Raw genomic sequence first — 14079 nt, 5'->3', positions numbered from 1 at the left:
TCCCAAATTGCCAGTGCTAAAAATGTCACCTTTTTTAAAGCAAGATGGTTATCATCCACCAGCAGTAGGTTCTGACCTGCTAATTGTTATTCAACATTGTACCTTCAAATATATCTCATAGTTTATTTATGTTTTAGTCATTTCAGGAACATTTCAGATGCTGGTTTGGAATTACATGAGTACCATTACTCGTAACTAGAACATTTTCTTAGTGGTGTTGTTTTGGGATTTCAGTCCAGAATTACTCACCGCCGATTGAGCTGCTCCATTTGTTGGATTGAACCAGATCTGCGTATTCCATCTGGAGTGGCTGCTGCTGTGGGGCGCTGCCATGTTGTGGTTCGATTCACATGATCCACATAAAATACCCTTCCATGGCTGTCTATCCGAGCTTCCCAGTCTAGTATTAAAAAAGAAAGGAAAGGAGGAAGTCATCAGTTTGAGAAATTTCAGAAAGCCTAGATGCTCATGAAATACATACACACGACCATCAGAGCTGGCATATTGGGTCAGACCAATGGTCCATCTTGCCCAGTATCCTGTCTCCAACAGTGGCCAGTACCAGAGCTTCAGGGGAGTGTACAGAACAGACCAATTATGGAGTGATCTACCTGTCTTCCACTCCCAGATTATGATAGAAGTGTAGGGTTGCCCGAGCATGGGGTCACATCCTTGACCATCTTAGCTAGACTAATAGCCATTGAAAGATGTATTCTCCATCCAGTTCTTTTTTGAACTCATTTACACTTTTGGCCATCACAACATCCCACGGCAATAAGTTCCACAGGTTTGTTGTATATATGTATGTGTAGTATACACACATACATAAATATTACTTCACACAGAGCCTACAGTCACCCTATGGAATTCACTGCCACAGGCCATCAATAATGAGTGAGACACAGTGACTGTATTTTTAAAAAGGGCTGGATAATTCTATAACCATTAATACTTATTATAGTTCTGTTTCTTGAGGTGAGTAATCAAATTACATGCTTTACAGCATAAAAATTTCTCCATGTAACTCTCACATACAGCATTGCACAACTGGCTATATTCATTGTGGATGGGAAAACCATAAGGAATTGGCCACTGGTAGCCAGGATGCTAGGCTTGGTGGACCAGTGATTTAATCTGGTGTGGCAAGTCCTATGTTCACTTTTTTGTTATGTTTTAGAATAAACTTGATAGGTTGGCTTTTTTTTAAGCTTTCAGAAGGATAATACAGAGCAGTTTAAGGCCCTCTACCTAAAACTTGTCACAGACTGGTTGGACATATTCTCAGAAATATATGCATATTTTAAAATTTTTTAAATCTATCACTCTGATAAGGACCAGATAGCTGAGGTAATTGGTAACAAGATACTGAACCTTCCACCCTCACGTCTCTTGTTGAAATTAGGTCCAAGTTGGCCAGGAGTGTAACCAAAAGCCCCTACCCATCTGATGGCTGCTTGTTAGCTTGCATGAAATACACTGGTAGTTAAAAGCATCAAGAGCACTGGTAAAGGTGTTAGGAGTAAGAGGAAATTTAAGAAGTGAATGAGCTAATCAAATTGTAGATAAAAAAACCTTAGAATTTCTTGAGTGAAGTTGCACAAATTTGATCTGCTAACTACATTATTGTTACACGACGATCCATCAGCTGATGACATAACAACTAAACAGTAATATATATTCCCCCTCCTGGAGCACTTCTGTACCCCAAGAGTGGTAAAGTCCACTTTTTTTCCTCTGTGGCTCTGTGTTCCACCTTAGGACCAAGAGTTCTGGGTTCTTTGTGAACCTTCCCTCATGCCCTCCAAGAGCAACAGAGAGCTGTGTTTCCTCCTACTGCATCTGGAATCCAACTCCCTGCAACCAGCTACCTTCCCCCAAACACTGTGCCTGATCAGTAAGGAGACAGACAGTGCTGGCCAGAGCTAAGGTGACATGCCTTATCATAATGTTATTAAAAATACCTTCTTTATCCATGTGGGTGCCTGAGTGGGAGTATGGGCAAAGGCTAACCAGCACCCAACACTCCAGATTGGAGCAACCAGATAACAATCTGAACAAAATCACGACTCAGTGTATAATCCGTGAACCCTAGGCAACCATGTGCCCTCCATTGAAACCAGCCTATAGGGATTCTTGAAGGACCTTGGTCAGTCAGGGCCTGTTGAGGAACCCTGAATTCCCAGATAACAGTTGACATCTCCTTGAGACATATCAGTTCACACTCCGTACTCTTGCTAATGCCAACCACACATACATTCACACCTCAGCAAAAACAACGTCACACAGAATGCATTAAGGCAGGTGCTACCCACAAACCCAACTGAATGTCACACTGCTTGAAGAAAGCATGTTGCAATGTGTCTGCAGCCATACATGTGGTAATCCAACCTCTGAGCAGAAAGCATCTAGTCAAACCTAGCAGCAGCTGGATGTGTCCAGTGCTTGAGGTCACAGTGGAAACATCAGGTCAGGATAAAGGAGACACAGTGAAAATTCAGGGAGAGTGTATGAGAATATCTGCTGGGCATGTTTGTTTTGTTGGGTCAGAGCATTGTGCTATAGCATCTGGCCAGAGAGAGTTGTGTGTGCTGATGTGACTATTCCTTGCCAACATATAAACAAAACTCACTGTTGGCTGATGTGCATTTATTTCCCTCCCAAACAGCATTACCATCACACAGGGGAGTAAGTAATTCAAAGGGCATACAACACAGAATTTGTGGTAAGATGAATGGATGGCTGCACAGATAAATGCATAGACTGACCGATGGACAGAGGCCATGATTTTGAGCTCTGTTCCAGCCCCTTTATGTTGCTCCAGTGATGTAAAGGGTCCAAAAAACAGCCAGATCACTGCATGTGGGAATTACCCCTTGGCAGAGGGTTTCTCTGGGCAGTGTAGGGCTGACACTATGGCCCTACACCAGCCCCCTTATAACTTCAGAGCAGGGGCACACCAGGAGATAGCCTGGGATCAGGAGAAGGTGAGGCTACTGTGCTCTGCACTCCAATTATCCTGGACTGCCAGATGGTCCCTTTGGGACCACTGCAGCCCATATGTACATTACAGCAGCCGCTGAGGCTGCTCTTACATACACCATGAGCCACACCTGTCCCTGGCAGACCTGCAACCCCAGAGGGACAAAGCCACCTTGCTCCTCTTTACATCCCTGTCTGTGGTACATCTTCTAAGTGGTGCAGCTCAGAGTTAGGACCCAAATGTAGGGTAGGGTTTCCACCAGTAAAAACAACTAACCATTGGATATGTCCATTAGCACTGGCATTGCACCATACAAACTCTGCAACCTGATGCATGCTTTAAAATCTTACGTTCACCATGAAGAGTTTACTACAGACACGAAAAATCATGTTAAAATCTAAATAATTCTATTCCACACCCCAAAATAAACATAGTCAAAGAAAAATTCCTCATCAGGACTAACAGAATAAACTAAATTTTGAATTCATATTGTTTTGGGGCTATGATCAAGCAAGACTGACTGCAAGGGGAAAACCACCTCACTTTTTGAATCTACAGGTCTCTCAAAAGCCTTTAACTGATTTTCCTGAAACCTCACAAAATATTCTACCATGAACTAAAATCTGGCATGTGATATTTCAGGGACATGGATTTGGATATGGGAATGTTAAGGTTCAGTCGATATTGTCCTTGTAATGATGGGAAATTATCTTCAACCATAACCATGGACAGACTCTAGTCTCTCTTCATTTTAGAAGCTCTAAACATTGTTCACTGTAAACCTGATTTAAAATGAACAATCTCTTTCCATCGGGTGTGGTTTGGGAGGAGTACGAGGGGGCATTGACCCTCCCCCAAACTGCATACCTTGAGTAGGCGTGGAATTTGCCCCCCATGCATGGCCCCGTTGGCCTGGCTGGAGCTGCCCCCCCATTCTCTCTCTCTCTCTCTTATTTAAGAGTGTTTTAGTTGTGATAAGCAAGTGAAAAGGGTCTTTCCGCAACACCGGAAAAAGAAAAATCTTTAGATCAGACCTTAGTTTGTACTTCTCATGGGCTTTAAAAATGTTATAGATTGTACAGGGAGGGAGGGATAGCTCAGTGGTTTGAGCATTGGCCTGCTAAAACCCAGGGCTGTGAGTTCAATCCTTGAGGGGGCCACTTAGGGATCTGGGGCAAAATCAGTACTTGGTCCTGCTAGTGAAGGCAGGGGGCTGGACTTGATGACCTTTCAAGGTCCCTTCCATTTCTAGGAGATAGGATATCTCCATTTATTTAATTCAATTTCTTTAGCAAAAATTCACGTGGCACTGCACATTGAGGAGGGATATATTCAGGGACAATATACTTTACATGTATTACACGTAGGATATAGTGTAGATATCAAAGTAATGGGTGCATTAACATTAAATAAATATGACTCTACTATCAGATGATTGTACTTTTGCTTTTGTGTAGATTAAACTCCATCATAATTGCCTTCATTAGGAGCAATGCTGAAAATACTTACCTTTTGAGGTTGGTGTTAAAAGGGAGGTAGTCTGTATTAAGCAAGCCATAGGGCTGAACTTGAATGTCTCCAATCAGTGCATGGATTAGGGTAAGTTTCATTTGCATGGCTGCTGTCAGTGTCTTATTAATAGGTAGTCTAGCTAGAAATTTCTCCCCTTCACAAAATGGTGAGGTAAGATTAGTGGGAAGAGAAATATTTACTTATTACAGAAGTAACTGTTCCTAATTCATCATTCACTGGTAGTCCACACAGTGCCCCTAATAAGACTTCATGGGGCTGAAGGCAGTTGGATCATTCACCACTACTGTATAACTGATGCCAGCATTGAGTGGAATATTCAGTTTAGGGAATACTAACAACTTGGTGGATAAATGATTTTTTTTTTATTAAGGGCACCATAGGTCACATAGCTACGTTCTTTACTCAGGCTGAGAAGAAAATAGAGAGCTTTGTTTTTAAGCCTGGTTAGTTTTTAAGATGCTGAGCATTTTTTCCTGTTAAATCATGTGCTAAACTCGAAAGATGATACACTATGTGTTGTAGGGCAGAGAGTGCACTCTACTGGACAAATTACGCTAATGCAAAAAGTTGGGCATTCCTCTAGGAATATGCAAGTTAAAAGCTGTGAAATCCTCCCCAGTAAAGTGCAGAAGTGCTTTTATATGGAACCACAAAAACATGCGGCTAGAGGAAGCTGTAGGTCCATAAGTCAGTCATTTTGCTTCAGAGCAGAGACCCTCACATTAACTGTTAGAGGGGGCATTGCAATTGAAATGTGACGTCACTAGAATGTGACCTACCTTGTCCCTGTCTTCTCCTCTTATCACTCTGATTAAGAATTGCTACCTGTCTTGATTTTCAAAAGAGAATCCTGATTTTGAGGATGCCTGGCATTGCAAGCAAGGCTGCAAGGACAAAGACAGCATCCCAAGCTGTCTTTGAAGCTGACACAGGGGACGTCTACACAACAAAAAAATACCCGTGGCGGTAAGACTCAGAGCCCAGGTCAACTGACTCAGGCTCACAGGGCTACAGCCTGAACCCAAATGTCTACATTGCTACTTTTAGCCTCACAGCATGAGCTCCGCAAGCCCACCACACTTGACCTGGGCTCTGAGACTCTGTGTTGACATACCCATAATGTCATGACACAGGGATGCAACGAGTAGGCTAGAGGACAAACATTAAAGACAATAAGAATGCTTATACACAGAGCCTTTCATCGGAGGAGTTCAAAACACTTCTACCGCCTCACAACACCCCTCTGAGACACTGAAGTGTTATTATCCCCATTGTATAGATGGGGAAACTGAGGCACAGAGTAGTTGTGTGTCTTGCCCAAGATGACATGGAGACACCTAAAATAAGGACCAAATAAGGAAAATAAAAGGGCACATTAAGTGGGTTTGGAACAAGGTAGGTGCAGGGGATGAGGAGATTATTTAGAGACACACTGACCTGTACACTGTTTAGGTTAACAGGAAAGGTTGAAAAAAATAATACATTTAAAAAACTAAAGCTTACTTGGTGGAAGAGGCTCATCAATAGTTGGATAGTGATGGTGGTCGGGCCTCAGGGAAGGAAGCTGGCTGACTGGCTGAGAATTATGGAGTAAAGGACAATCACCTATGGACAAGATATTCAAGATATTCATATTCATTCACTGTTTTGGCAAAAGGTGGTTTAAAATACACTACTGTAAAACAAGTGACCCCCAACAAAAACAAAAAAAACAGGGCAGGCAGCCATGTGGTGTATTAGCTGCTATTGCTTATTCATATGTCCAGGCATGGTTTTAATAATAACTTACATGGCAAAGAATTATTAAAATAATGCAGACAAGGATCAGATCTTGGGCTTGAGAACATAATAAGAAATGATGGGCTAGATTCTGGACTCATTTACTCTAGATTTACACCAATGTAAGTGAGGAGAATCAGGACTGATGTCTGAGAAGTACTTCATAAATACTACCAAGTGCAAGGTTTTGGGAGTTCCTGCAGGAGCTTGGCAGGACCACATAAAATCCTAGCTCCAACCTTGGATTCACTCCATCTAAATGCTGAGAGCTGCTTTCTTTGCTATTACAAAAGCCTCCTTTAGAGCAAATCCACAAGAGTGTATGTGAAGTGGTGTGGCAGGATTTTGCAGTCCCTGCAATGCAGAAGGCCTGCATCTGCCGTACTTTTAAAGTCATGGAAACTAGAATGTAAACAGTTCAAAATTCAAACTGTCAAGTTTGAGTGGAAGGTGGGGAGAGTGAGAGAAGGATCAAAAACATGGGAGAAAGGTGGGGTGAGGAGAGCAAAAGATAAGAAGACACAGGAAAGAAGGAACCTGAGATAAAGAGGTGGGGGGGAGACCTGAAATACAGAAAGAGAAGAAGAGGCTGAGAGATACTGTAGATGGGGCAGAGGAAGATTTTTTGAACACTATATTGTATTAAATATGTACCTATATACAGACACCCAAATGAAAACCGTACATATTTCCATCCTGGTGTCCTGGTGATGTGAATAAATTGCTCAGCATTTTTGATGTCACTAGAATCCCTTCAGGAACTACAACCTTATTGTGGGGAGGCCACATTATTCCTTATGTTAGAATTGAATGTGAGCACTTGGAACCCATACTTTTGCACTTCACGGGTTCTAGAATTCAGAGAATATTTGCCCCAGTCCTTTCTTAAAATCTTGCAGATTCAGAATTATATACTGTATCCCACTGCTGGTCACTTTTTCAAGCTGTGTGACAATAGTTTTCCTACTGAAACCTTCAACTCCAGACAGCATACATCATTTACAGTGTGTATAAAACAGATACAATTAAAATCCAAGGTAAGCTTAGAAACAAAGTGATCTTTAATGTTTGTGATATTGCCAGAAAATTATACCACTGTATTGAAAAAAAGAAAAATAGCATAGAACCGTACAAATAAGCTCACCTCAGTGTATGTTGACTGGTTTAGTTACCTTTCATGTCTAAATCTTACCACTCTATAAAAACGAGCTATATCTTGCCATCAAAGTATAATTTTTTTTAAAAAGTCATCTAAAATATTTTCCCCCTTAAACTGCCAATATGTAGAATATAAATAAGGCAGAAAGGAATTTGATATGTGAATTTAATACAAACACTTTTGTTTGTAAAAAAAAAACCTTGCACCATTCACTAATGAGAAAATTTACCTGGACAAAATGTAGGTAAAGTTACACACGCACCTGGGTGCTCTGATGATATCACAACCCTCTGAAATGTCTTCATTAAAGCCTCTAATAAGAGTACAGACACATCTCACAGTTACATGTGCCCCCTCTCTGAATACGAAGTAGAATTATTTTAAATTACTATGCAGTGCTGCAAACACATCTGTAATAATTTTTACATTTTCCTGTTGCTACAGTTATGTCACCAATTGCCAGATTATCAATCTGCATTTCTTTACTTACCTCACCATAATTGACTCCCCCTAGTCAAGTTACTTACGCCAAGCCAGCTGAAGCATGGGGTGTCAGTCACTTGGAGCAGATGGAGGCGACCATATCTACTGTACTTTTAATAACCACCAAATAAATTAAACAATGTGATCAACTATTGAAACATCTCACCCAATATTAGAAGAACATGGTGAACTAACCAGTCATGCTGTCCTTCTCTTGTATTCTCTCTCTACTAGTGAAAGTAAAGCTACAGTGAACATTCTACAGTGCCCTTTAAATATACTGAAGGGACATCTCCAGAAATCTGAAGCTTAATACCGGAGCACTGCTGAATCCATTTTTATTAGGGCACAACTCTGTTCTCTTTCTCTGTATATACACATATCACAAAACAAACAAAAAAGCCACGCACGCACCCATATGCACACACATACACAAATACTGCCTACACCGAAAGAGCCTCATGTACAGTGAAGAATGCCCATGTTACTGAGTGTTTCTCTCATCTCTGTTGCTGTGTAGTACTGGGAATTTTGATTCTTTGGACTAGTTCCTGCACTACAGAGCAAATAATTAATGCAGTACATAAATGTTTGAAAGGAGGCCCAAAACTGCCATATCCAGGACCTCACCATGGTAGGGAGATCCTCTGGTGGCATAGTGACTCATGCACTCCTCCTATTTCTGTTGGAGTAGGGGGAAGGATGGTATGGCTGGGGCCGGTGATCCCTCATGCAGCCATGGTGAGAAGCTGGTGTAACTCAGACTGGAGGAACATTCTAGCACAAGATTAGGGAACACAAGGACTATCTTTACAACCCCTCTTTTTACCTTTGCTGCACACACTGTGGCTGTAGCCAAGCATCTGAGCCTTTACTTTTTCAGTCTCAAAAAATCAGTACACAAGCTGAAGAAAAGACAAGTGACCAAATTCACTGGAGTAAACCAAGCGATGCTAGGGAGGAACTGAACACAAGGAATTGAAGTGTTCACGAAAAAAAAGAGCTAAACAACTACGATGACAACATAAACAGACAACGATATATCTCTACATACAATATACCTACAGAGATGTGTGGTGATGGGAACTGTATTTGATAGTTATGCATCCAAGGAAATATGATCTGTCGCATGTGAAATCTGAGGTTGATTTTGGTGAATGTAGGTGGAGAAGGTTAGGCAATTGGGTTTATAACAGAAAGTTGACTCAACCTAAACTAGCAAATACTAGGACTTCTCCATAATATATCCTCTGTGTGTACGGATGTGTATATATATTACATACACACACATAATGGGCCAGATCCTCAGTTGCTGTAAATCAGTTGATTTACACCAGTTCTGGATCTGCCCCTTCATAAACACACATAGATCTCCTTGTCATTTGTAATACACATGGTAGCACACAAGATATGTAAAACTGAAAAATCCCTTGGAAGAAGGGACAGACTGGTAGAACTGGTGATCCTAATTTTGACCTGATGTGTAAGATTCTTGATTTATTATTATACTATTTAACAGAAACTGACGATAGAAATGCTAATCTCTGATTTTTTTTTTTCAGCACAGCCTCAATTATCCAACCCCCCCAATACCTGATACCGGTCACATCTCCCATATATTTATTAATAATACTGAGAATTCCTTTTTTATCTGCAACTTCAATTATCTGATGCCTCTGCTGACATCCAGATAATCAAGGTTGTTCTGCATATTGAGTCTCAGAATCTAACCTTCTCTTCTGTTGCTCGGACCTGCTACTGGGGACTCTAGAGTTTCAGTTGCTCTTTGTGGATCCCCACCATGAGCTACGAGTTCATCTGGCCACTGGGCGGAGACATCCACTTGCTCCCTGTCCAGTTCAGGGCTTTGCACTGAATCTGGCACTGACTCAAAGGCACTGTTTTCCTCTTCCTCATCATCCTGTGAGGAAAAGACCGTGCTCTCAGAAATCTTTGCACTGTCAACAGAGGAGAAACGGGTATGGCTGGAAAAGCGATTGTTACTGTCGTAACAGGAAGGGCTGTAGCAGGAGGTACTGTAGCAGGACGTACTGTAACAGGAAGTGCTGTAGCAGGATGGGCTGTAGCAAGAGGTGTCACACTCATTGTCCCCATACGGTCTGGAACTTGATTCACTCTCGCTTCCAGTCATGGGATGTTCCCCATCCAACAGCTGCTCATTTAAGTCTGAGAGATGCTCAATTGAGGTGCTGCGGGGCACAGTCCCCCGGCTGAAATACTCATCAGTTCCGCTTTCAGGAGGAGGATCTGCCGCTAGCGTCTCAGACTCGCTAACCACATCCTTCTCTGACATTTCCTTGACTGTTGACTCTTCGTCATTCTCGCCGCCTCCCTGCTCCTCCTCTCCATCGCTACTCATCTGTGCTGAGGGCAGGCTGTGAAGCAGATTGTGGATCCGTATGTAGTGTGTGCGAGGGGTCTCAGGCTCACCACACGCTGATGCGATCACCGTCTCCAGTTCAGACACAGGCAGGGAGCAGGGCCTGTTTTTCCTCTTCCCTGTTGTTCTTAGCTGCAGCTTGTTGTCTTCCTCCTCCTGGGCTGAAGCCCCTTCCTCATCCTGAATTTTCTCTAGGTCCTTGACAGTCTGTATGTCTGCACTCACCTCATCAATATCTAGAGCTTCTATGCTGGTAAAGATGTCGTCGTGTCCCTGAGTAACAGAATTGACTTTATTATTTTCCCTAACTTCAGTCTCTGGAGGAGGCGTGCAAGCCAGCAGAGCCAGTTGCTCAGAGAGGTCCATAGCACTCAGGGAAGGCAGCACTTCCCCTGGGATGGATTCCAAGGACTCAATAGCATCTGCTGGCACTGCATCAACCTCCCTATTTCCTGCTAGCTCTTCATTTAAGCTGTTCTGGTTGACTTCCCCAGGGCTATCAACATTGACACCATTCACATTGCATCCATTTAGCTGCTCTGGAGCTGTGCTTTCTGAGGTCACTGTGCCGGTGCAGGGAGGCTCACCAAGGATTTCCTCTGCAGCGCTGTTCACAGGGCTTTCCTGCAGTTCCGCTGACTCAGGATCTGCACTAATGGAGACTTCTTCGTCATCTGCGTGCAACAAAAAAAGGAATTATTCCACTGCTACAATGATAAATACCCACCTCCACAACATACCTTTCAAGATCTGAACATGCGGTGTATCTCATCCATCATGCGGTGTATCTCATCCAGTGCACTAAATGCCCCAGTAACAATTATGTGGGTAAAATGAGAAAATCACCACACTCTCAAATGAACTCATACAGGAAAGTGATTAAAAGACAAAAACACCATATTCACTCATGGGTGAACACTTTTCACAAAACAATCACTCCATATCTGACATCTCAGTCCTCATCCTCTTGGGAAACCTGCACAACACTTTCAAAAGACAAGGCTGGGAGCTTAAATTCATAACTCTGCTAGACACTAAAAATCATGGACTGAATAAAGAGATGGGATTTATGGTTTATTACAACTATTACAACTATGTAATAGTTACAACTGTAACCAACCCCCCTTTTTTGTCCTATGACTACAGAGTGTTAACTGGCCACTTCACCTTGAATGGTCTCCTACAATATTTGTTATTGACTTATACTAAACAGTCTGTTCCACCTTGTATTTAGCTCTGAGTACCTTTCCCAGACCCGGAGAAGAGCTCTGTGTAAGCTTGAAAGTGTGTCTCTTTCACCAACAGAAGTTGGTCCAACAAAAGATATTACCTCACTCACCTTGTCCTCTAACAAGAGTCATTTACTGAATCAGGGGCATAGGTTGTGGGAGCACAGGCATCCACAGAAATCCAAGAAAATTAAAATAATACATTACAGTGTTACGCAGATAGGTGACTAAACAGATACTGAGACGTTTTGATTTTTCACTAGGAAATCTCTGCACAATGCGTGTAACAATTGGCGGCCTAATCCTGGTAGTGTGTACACTGCTCTCCCTGCTGCAACCTGTGCCAGGACTCCTCCTTCCTGGGAATCCCCATCCAGGACACATTCTTATGGAAAAGGTTCAACCCTTGCTCCCAACACACACATCTTCTGACATTACTCTTGCCCACCCCACCTCTTCCCAGGGGTTACTCCCTACCTGACATAAAACCTGGGGCTCCTAGCTGCAACCAACGCGCCTTTCACACCACCCAACTGGCCCAATTATGCCCTGAAGGTGAGAAAGTGTTGCACAACAAGCAGGGATCACATTTTCCAACTACTAATATAACTATTTCCTTTCAAAGTAAGCACTCATAGCCTCACAGGGGCTCTGTTACAGATGGACAGAAAGATTCCCTGGGCAGTACCATTGGATCCTCACACTGAAATCTAGCATCAAGGTGGCACCACCATTACAGGACTTCCTAATAACTAGAGCAGGCCAAAAAATGAGAACAGTTTTTTTCTGAAAATTTTCATGGAAAAATGTCAAAACCAGAACATTTCCAAGCAGCTCTACTCCTCTTAATGAACATTTTATGCACAGGGTGCTCACATCCACAGGCCTCTGTGCAAATAACAAAACATAGCTAATCACAAAAGCAAGATACTTGCATTGATTGATGAAATACAGCATGTAAAGCTGGAAAGCTGAGATCTAAAACTGTGATAACATCTCCTTCCTCCATCCCATGGTTTCCCTTTCTCTGTTTTGTTATGTATTATTATCTATTTATTTTGCTATTATGATGTTGCCATCATTTCTCACTTAAAATTTTTTATAATCTGGAAAATACCTTTTCCCTTCCCCCCACCGACAATGGTCACAAACACAAGAACTAAATCAGTCTAAAACCATGTGTACCATGTAAAACTAAAACTTGGTGTGCCTGAAGGTTCGATATGACACAATCAGAAACTCTATATGGTGCTATTTTTTTTGCGGCTGTTGGGAGAAGTAATGCTTAATGTGAGTCCTTGCTGATGCTACAACACTAGAAGAACTCTCTCTATGCTATTCTGATATTGATGTAATGGATTCTTAGTGGTGAGCTATGTGGAATACACTGCAGAAAAAGCATTTTTACAGAGTGACTACCAATAAATTCTTATTAATGGGCAAGATTGTGACTTGGAATATGTACCCTGTGTAAAGGAGTAAGCATGAGCAAGAACCCTCCCTTATCTCCCTATGTGGGCTAAACACACCTTGGATTGGGGTGGATAGGAGTAAGCAGAGCTACTCTCTCCCAGGAGTAGGTGATGTGGCAGTGTGCAAAACCTTAACTCTCCTGGAGTCATTCTAGGGGAGGAGATGGTCCTTTAATAGTGTAGGTCAGTAGTAAATGACTTCACAGTCTAGGAGCAAAGGGAATGCAGGGGAGGGATTGTGCCTCCTGCCGCGGGGTGTAGGTTATGTACTATCCTTTGCTCATGACCCTGCCTAAGGGCCCAGTCTAGCCCTAAAAGAATTCAAGCCTATGTAGGTGAAAAGAATGTAAACAAAAATTCCAGCTCTCAGAAATAAGGCATTCCTGAAGAAGCCAATACCTGGATGGATAGAAGAAGTTATCTCAAACCGAAACTGCAGCTGGCCGCTGACGTGATCTGTTGGAAGCCTACGTCCCAGAGTGTAGCTGACAACCCTGTCCCTGTAAGAAAGCAAGTACTGTTACAGAGACTGTAAACTCATCCAGTATCTACAGTGAATGGAGAAAGCTGCTGTATCATTCACAAACACCTGACATTTTCAAAGGCAATTCACACTGTATTATTCCAACCAGCAGTGCAGGCATGTCTGAGTGCGTGAGGGAAGGAATAGCTGGGAAGGGGGGACCAATGTCTCCAATTACAGTGGAAAGATTCAGTTAAGTTAGTAACCCAGGTTTGCTGGGGTATATGTGGTGGCAAGTCTTCCCTGCCTGATGATCTGACCATGTCAAACTTCTCTTCAGATTCTTGCATTTCCTTCCCCTTTCCTTCTATATCAAATTCAAGCTCTTTGGCTTTGCCTTCAAAGTCCAATACAGCCTGACTCCCCACACCTGCTTTTCTGCTCTCTTCTTTGCCCTTCGAGCTACTCAACTGACTGCCGCCCCTTCATGTCTTCCTCCCACTCCTGTTTCCATGCCGTTGATACACCTATAGCACATCCCTGGGCAGTCATGATGCCTCCACCCTTTCCGTCTTCCAGT

The 14079-nt window shown here is 42.6% G+C and overlaps 1 protein-coding gene across 1 annotated transcript in view; it reads right to left on the bottom strand.

The window, feature by feature from the left end:
• The window catches only part of LOC112113135 (E3 ubiquitin-protein ligase HECW1-like), a gene marked incomplete at its 5' end in the record, with an annotated part of 150531 nt that overhangs the window by 89477 nt on the left and 46975 nt on the right, over positions 1-14079 (bottom strand). Inside the window, 4 exons of the mRNA XM_026654074.1 lie at positions 250-400; positions 6017-6118; positions 9666-11009; positions 13436-13536. Coding sequence (XP_026509859.1) covers positions 250-400; positions 6017-6118; positions 9666-11009; positions 13436-13536 — 1698 coding nt within the window. The remainder of the gene's footprint in view (positions 1-249; positions 401-6016; positions 6119-9665; positions 11010-13435; positions 13537-14079) is intronic.

This window comes from Terrapene carolina, unplaced genomic scaffold (assembly GCF_002925995.2).
Source record: "Terrapene carolina triunguis isolate 2854851 unplaced genomic scaffold, T_m_triunguis-2.0 Scaffold180, whole genome shotgun sequence".
NCBI lineage: Eukaryota > Metazoa > Chordata > Testudines > Emydidae > Terrapene > Terrapene triunguis.
The sequence above is the reverse complement of the archived record's forward strand: the minus strand, read 5'-3'. Positions and strand labels throughout refer to the sequence as shown.